This window comes from Propithecus coquereli, unplaced genomic scaffold, assembly GCF_000956105.1.
Source record: "Propithecus coquereli isolate 6110/MARCELLA unplaced genomic scaffold, Pcoq_1.0 Scaffold655, whole genome shotgun sequence".
Taxonomy (NCBI): Eukaryota; Metazoa; Chordata; class Mammalia; order Primates; family Indriidae; genus Propithecus; species Propithecus coquereli.
This window is the reverse complement of record NW_012152563.1, coordinates 132,703-140,503: the sequence shown is the minus strand read 5'-3', so window position 1 is coordinate 140,503 and position 7,801 is coordinate 132,703. Positions and strand designations below refer to the sequence as shown.

Below are 7,801 nucleotides of genomic sequence, written 5' to 3'. Positions count from 1 at the left end.
GGCCAGTCTGAACTAAGATGCGCCGTAAGTCCTAAAAACTCATCAGATTTTGAAGGCTTGGTATGAAAAGAGAATAAAATATCTCATTAATCATTTTTATACTGATTACATATTGAAATAATAATATCTTGGATATATTAAATGAAACGTGTCTTGCAAATTAATTGTGCCTATTTTTTTACTTTGTAAAATGTGGCTGCAAAAAAATTAAAATTACACATGTAGCTCACACTACATTTCTTCTGGAGAATGCTGCTCTAGAGAGATCTAGAATTGGAAGTAGAGAACTATGATGAGAATGAACACAATACAACTAGTGAAAGTACAGAGAAGACTTAACTATTTGCATTATTTAAATGAAAGTTTCTTTGCTTATTATTCCAGCAAAGAGGCTCCACTGATTTAAAAATGTTAAATCTATTATCTCACAGGAACACGGCTTCGTAAAGAAGTTTGAACCTAGACCTGCCTGGCTGACTTTTCTGGAAGTTACGGGGAAGATCTGTGACATGCTGTCCCTCCTCTACTCCTGACCCAAAGGACGCTCCGTATTGTGAAACCTGCCTAATCTCCCTGACCCTTACGGGAACTATTGCCGACGGGTACAGCCACTTTTACAAACAACCTCGATGACGTAACTCGACTTTCCAGAGTTACAAAAATTTTGTCCTCATTTTAATGACTAAATTGTATTTTTCTCTATATGCAATTTGTGTCTTAATTTTTCGGGTGTGCCTGGAAATTCAGCAAAAGGGTAGAGTTCAACAGGGGAGACAGGGATAGAATTAGGGGTGATGACCAGGAAGGTGGTGTCTTTTCTGCCCCACCGTGGATTCTTTCCTGAAGCCGTGCGCGTCACCCAGAAGCCGCTCGTGGTCGTGAGGCTGCGCTGCACGGTGGGTGAGGGCTGGTGGCCCCAGGCTGGCGCAGTTCTCGGTGCCCCACTGCTTAGGTTTCCCACTCAGGTCCTCCTCCCCAGCCCTTGCTCACTGGCATGCCGCGGGGTCGATGGACACGGCAACCAGATGGCAGGATATTCTGGGGTAGTTTGAACAAAGGCGATTAGGGAAATGATTCAATGTTGAGTTATTGTTATACACTTTTTTTTGGTAAAAATTCACAAATTAGAAAATGATAATCTTTTGTTTAGACCTTATGTTCTAACGTTTAGGTCAGCAAACCTGATTGCAGTGTGGGAAGCCTAAACCTTGCTCTAGACCTTCCTGTCCTGCCTTTGGCTCCCACAACACAACCGCGCTCCCTCCCGGGGACTTGCAGCACCTTTCCCAGGAGGCTGTTGATAGGTCTAATACGGAAACCAGCGCCCCCTCAGGCCGCGTGCATTCGCACAGGGGCTTTCGGTTAATTGATGCTTTACCTGGATGTGATTCTTAACGGTGGGCATCAGGACACTGACGCAAGTTGGTAGGGGAGCAGTTTTGGCTGAGGTGGCTTTGGCTGACTTATGAAATCACATCTAAGAGCCACCTACCTATGCCACCTGGGGCTTTTGTCTTTTTTGGGCAGGGTACAACTTTACATTTTCTTTTACTTCTTCCTGCCAAGTGCCTCACCCACACCTCAACTGCTTTTAATTCATGTTTTTGTTAATCAGAGCTGAGTGGCAGAAATGAACAGTCACAATGGACATAACAGGACGTGTGTATAGGGGTGCTATTACCTGGAATACATTTGCACAAGAAACCACAAAATCTGGCTTTTACGCTACAATTACCTCTTTAGCAATGTGACGTTGGGAAATCGGTGACCATTTCTGGCTTGGTCTGTGACTAGTCTTTTGAACTGTACCTTGCTGTGTGTTTTCTTAACTTACTTAAAAAAAGTTTTATGAACCTCAATTCCCTGTGCCATTCACAAAAATTCAATTGAAACAGATCATAGACCTAAACGTACACTAAAACTATACAACTTCTAGAAGAAAATATAGGAGAAAATCTTCACAACCTTGGCATAAGCAAAGATTTCTTATCTGGAACAAAAAATTCCTGAACCAGAAAATGAAATGTTGGTAATATGGAATGTATCAAAATTTAAAAATTCTACTCTTAAAAGGACACTGTTAAGAACCCAAACAAGGGGTGTTTGAATTCTATCTCAATAAAGCTGTTAAAAAAAAACCAAAAGGCAAGCCACAAAATGGGAGATAATATATAACATTCTAATGTCTGACAAAGAATTTACCATTAGTCGCATCAGGGAAATGCAAATTAAAACCCCAGTGAGAGACCTACACACTCTCCAGAATGGCCAAAATGACAAAGACTGACAAAGCCAAGCTTTGGGGAAAATGTGAAGCAACTGGAACTCTTCTGCAGTCCTGGTGACAATGTGAAACTGTACAACTACTTTGGAAAACAGCTAGGAAATTTCTTATAAAGTTAAACATACATTTACAGTAGGAATTGTAGAAATTCCACTCTTAGGTATTTACCTAAAAGAAATGAAAACAGGCCGGGCGCGGTGGCTTGGGTCTGTAGTCCCAGCACTTTGGAAGGCTGAGGAAGGAGGATCACTTGAGGCCAGGAGTCAGAGGCTGCAGTCAGCTGTGATCCTGCCACTGTACTCCAGCCTGGGTGACAGAGCAAGACCATGTCTAAAAATAAATAAACAAATAAATATGGAGAAAGAAATGAAAAATGAAAACGTATGTCCATGCTCTACTGTTCATAGCGGATTTATTCATAATAGCCCAAACTGGAAACAACCTGCATGTTCATCAACAGGTGAGGTGGATAAACACATTTTGGAATATCCACACGGTGGAACATTACTCAGCAATGAAAAGGAATGGACTACTAATACATGCGAAAGAATGGATGAATCTCAAAAACATTATGTTGAGCAGAAAAAGCCAGTCATGAGACTATATAGTGTATTATCTCATTTATATGACACTAAGAAAGACTAACATATGGTGGCAGAAACTGATCAGTCGTTGCCTGGGGCTGGGCTGGGGGACTGACTGGGAAAGACTGGGGTGATGAAATATTCTACATCTTGATTGTGGCGGTGGTTACGTGGGCGTATAAATTTGTCAAAACTCATAGAGATGTACACTTACAACTGGTGCATTTTATTGTAGGTAAATAATATCTCAATCAATCTGACTTGGAAAACAGTGTTTCTGTGAAAAATGATCAACGCTCATTATAAAAAGAGTAAACGATAAGGAAAGGTACAGAATGAGAGAAATAAAAGTCACTCTAAACACTAATTTCAAGTGGAATGTTATTAATGCCATGAATAAAATCACGAAGCACCGTCATTTTGTGCCCCTTGTCACACAGGACTTGGCCGTTGTAAATTGAAGCCTTGATGACACGAGCAGCCTCCCCACATGGCTCGTGCCTCTTCATGTCAGGCGTGTCTTCCTGGGGTGCTGTCTCTCTTCCAGGCTCCGCTGGGCTGGCTGTTTCCAGCACCTTCCACCACAGACTTTGCCCGAGTTGTTTCCTCTGCCTCCCTGCCTGGTTTTGCTTCTTGTCCTTCGGATTTCGGCTCAAAGCTCACTTCTTCAGGGACACCCTCCCCGGCCAGGTTAAGTTCTCCTGTTACGTCTCTCCAAACACCGTATCTCAGTGACAGTGGCATATTCGTGTGGTTTCAAAATCAGCGCATCTGCTCCCCCAGCGGGACCGAATTCTGTGCGGGCAGGAGCCCTGGCTGTTTCCACGGACCGTCTGATCTCAGAGCCTACTTCGGAGCCTGGTAAGAGAGCAATAAATATTAGTTTCAAAAAGATGGGAATGAATATTCATTGGTTTTGGAGTAGGTAATCATGGAGCTGGGTGAGGCGGTCAGAGTTGGGCAAGTGGGTCAACGGAAGCGCTGACCTCCCAGTGGACTCCCAGTCCCTGGCTGTTCCTCATTGTCTGGGCCTCCTCCTCCTGCTGCACTTCCTCCTGATGGCAGGGTGCCACCCAGACCCTCTGCTTCCTTCCCCTCCCCTTCATACGTTGCAACTGTGTGTCCAGCTGGTGAAACCGGTTTCCCTGCTGTTGGTGAGGGCCTTTGGTGGCCAGGTGGTGTCCTCATCTTCCCTCATCTTTACCCTCCCTCCGTTTTTGGGTGTCTTCCCAGAAGTATTGCCCCAACTTGCACTGATTGCCACCTGGGAACCTTTTGCAAAGGGTGCGAAGCTGCTGACAGGGAAACGTTGCTTCGTAAAGCCCCACAGAACATGAAAATAAAACAAACCCTTTCTTCACAACTGGAGCTCTGTGTGGTTATTTCTGCTTGAAGGTGACATTAGGGTCACATTGCCAGGACAGAGCAGGGCTAAATCACCTCTCCACAGCGTTGGTGGTTTTCTCGGATTCACGAGCCCTGTGCCACAGGCAGCATTTTCGAGACTGAGCCTGGGGCTGTATTTATCTCCTGCTGGCTCACATGAGGTCCCAACTCATGACCAATGTTCCCTCGAACTGTTTCAAAGTGGAAGATGGATGACTGTGCTATTTGAGAGACAGGAGAATGTATATGTAGGAAAAGTTTAGTTTGCAAACACTTACAACACAATTATTTTGACACAATTTCCACTAAATCTGCTTCCTATTTCACTGAGAACTTCCACGTGTTCTCGCCATCGTGTCTACCTGCCCACTCTGTGTCTGCACTGGGTGTTTTCCTTCCTGCTGCATCAGTAGTTCCAAGGCCGACCCCTGTGCCTGGCGTGAGACCTGCCCCCCATGGCCTCCGCAGGAACAGATGTCACTTCTGCGCCGTACAGTCCCCTCTGAGCCAGTCGGATCAGCACACAGACTAGCTGTGGCAAAAGCAAATAAAAGCAAATAAAACAAAACAGCACACGCGACCCCTCCGCTTCCCTTCATAGGAAACTCCTCTGAGAGCCGTCGGCACTTGCTGTCCCCAGTCCCTCCTCTGTCTGTCTCAGGAACACTGATCCATCAGACTTTTAGTCCCACTGCTGAGTTCGAGGATGAATTCTCATCCTTAACTTTCTGGATGCGACCTTTGACACACTGGGTGGCTCTTCGCATACATTTTTACGTGACCTCTGGGCCACCACTCCCTCTTGGTTCTCCCCTTCTCGCCGGCCGCTCTGTCTCCTCGTGTTCCCAGGCTGACCTCTGATCTAAGCACTGGAGCACCTGGCTGGTCCCTGTAACACTCACACGCGAGACGTCCGGCCCAGTCCCGTGACTGAGGACCAGCCTGGCTGGGGACCCCAGCTCCTCTCTCCAGCACAGGCCTCTCCCTGAACCCCTCACGTCTGCCCCTGCCGGCCGGGCGTCTCCTGCTGGGATTTCTAACAAGCGCAGCAAATTCACTGCGTGCAAACTTGAACGTCTGATCTTCACGCCCTGACCTCGATCCCCCGCGTGCTCCTGTCGCAGTTAACGGTGTCTCCATCTTTCTACCCACCCGGGTGGAAATCCCTTAGATTGCCGGCTTTCCTCTCTCTCTCACTACGCACATTCAATCCATTGGGAAAGACCATCTGGTCCTTTCATCAAAACGTATCCTCCCTGCTGCCACCCTGCCCCAAGCCACCGCGTCTCTTCCACAGACGTAGCAGTGACAACCTAACTGGTCTCCTGCTCATCCCCTCGCCCGGCCGAGGTTCACTCCCAACATGCAGTCACGGGAGCCTTTAAAATGTGAGACGACGTATGTCACTCCCCTCGCAGCTCTCCCTGGCTTCCACCTCCCTCTGGGTGAGGGTCCAGGTTCTCTGGGGGCCTGCACGGCCCTTCACAGCCTCCTTTGGGGACAGCCGCCCTCTCTCCCTCCTCACGAAGGCTCCCTCCAGCATCAAGCACTCTCTGTCCCCAGCGTCTGACACCTTTCACGTCACGGAGTCTCCTGTTCAGGATCTTGATTTCTGTCTTAAATGACGAGTGGCTCCTGAGGATTAAAAATATCGGGGTAAGAGGGACATAGATGCCTCGACTATGAGGCCCACCCCAAGCCCACAGAGCTGTCTGGGGACTCGGGACCCTGACGAGCTGGCTCCCTTCCTTTGTGAATGTGTCCTTACTTTGTTGCAGCAAAAGATGCTCCAGGTTCATCTCATATTGTCCCTGCCCCAACTCTAGAATCAACCGTTTCTCCAAGAAGCCCAGTCTTTTTTTTTTAATTGGAGAATGATATTTAGAAACCAGATCTGGATGCTAGATTTCATAGCTACCGGGGTGTCATTATTTCCAGGTTCTCTCACAAACAGAGCCAGTAAAAACATTATCTATGTATTTCTGTATCAATCCATTTGTGTGTGTGTGTGTGTGTGTGTGTGTGCGTGTGTGTGTTTGTGTGTACTAAGAACCATGAGTTCACACTGACACCTCGGATCCCAGTCCCACCCCACACGGGTCACTCCAGCCTTCCCCCTTTCCTTATTTATAACTTGTTTTTCCAACAGGGAGAAACCCGTCATCACTCACAATAAATTTACTTATTCGTTCAATTATAGAACACAAACGAAGTACATATACACATGAAGTAGTTTCACAATTGCTAATTTATACCCCTGTGAAAAATAAATGTACTAATTAGAATAAAACATTTGTAATAAAGTTCTTTTTATTTTTACCCTCATGATATATAGTGAAAATACAATTTTCCAAAAGGAGTTAACTGAGTTCTTTTCTTCCCCACCCACTTCGCTGTGGCTGCCAGTCATTCACGATGCGGTTCACGTGGCGTGTTCCTGTCTGTGCTCTACTTGGGCTTGCCGCCATGTCCTGGGCTGGCTGTGCACATGTATGCAGTGAGGGTCAGTGTGACACACAGAGGCATAGCCAGAAAAACGTTGCTCTCCTCGTCACTGTTACTGCATTCCCGTTCTCCCACCCATTCTACCCTTTCTCGCCCTTTCAATTGAATAGAAATGTCTACTGAAGCCCTCTGCCCATCTGGCTTGTGCTTACTGCATTTCCACCAAAACTGAGCAGATATGTGTATGCTTTCTTTTATCGTGTTCTTTCATTTTATGAAGATATGATTCACATACCATTAAACTCACCCTTTAACAATGTACAATTTATTGGTTTTTTTAGTATATTCAGTGTTGTGCAACTACCACCACAATCTAACTTCAGAACATTTTCATTACCTCAGAATGAAACCCTGTAGCTCATGCCCACTACCTCTGGCCCCAGACAACTACTAATAGACTTCCTGTTTCCATGGATTTGTCTGTTCTGGACATTTCATGTAAATAGAATCATACAATATGTGGGCTTCGTGTCTGGCTTCTTGCATTTAGTATACTATTCTCAAGGTGCATCCATGTGAGAGCATATGCCAGTTCTTCATTCCTTTCTATGGCTGAGTAATATTCCAATGTATGGATATACCACATTTCATTTGTACATTCATCAATTGATAGAAATTTGGGTTGTTTCCACTTTTTGGTTGTTGTGAATAATGTTGCTACGAACATTCATGGACAAGTTTTTGTGTGAACATGTTTTCCATCCCCTTAGGTATATAGGCAGGAGTGAAATTACTGGGTCATGTGGTAACTCTACATTTCACTTTTTGAGGAACTGTCAGACAGTTTTCCAAAGTGGATGCATCATTTTACATTCTCATGGGTATGAGGGTTTCAATTTCTCTTCATCTTTGCCAGTACTTATTATTTCCAATTTTTTAAAATTACAGCCATTGTAGTGAAGTGTTATCTCTTTGTGGCTCTGATTTGCATTTCTTTAATGATTGATGATGTTGAGGATCTTTTCATGTGCTTAACGGCCATTTATATAGTATGTATGAAGAGATGTCTATTCAATTCTTTTGCACATTTTAAAATTGAATT

General features: G+C 45.2%; 1 protein-coding gene across 1 annotated transcript in view; it reads left to right on the top strand.

The window, feature by feature from the left end:
* BCL2A1 (BCL2-related protein A1) overlaps positions 1–773 on the top strand; it is a 9,260-nt gene extending 8,487 nt beyond the window's left edge. Inside the window, exon 2 of the mRNA XM_012660093.1 lies at positions 432–773. Within this exon, the coding sequence (XP_012515547.1) occupies positions 432–533 (102 nt within the window). The 3' untranslated portion in view covers positions 534–773. The remainder of the gene's footprint in view (positions 1–431) is intronic.
* The last annotated feature ends 7,028 nt before the right edge of the window (positions 774–7,801 follow it).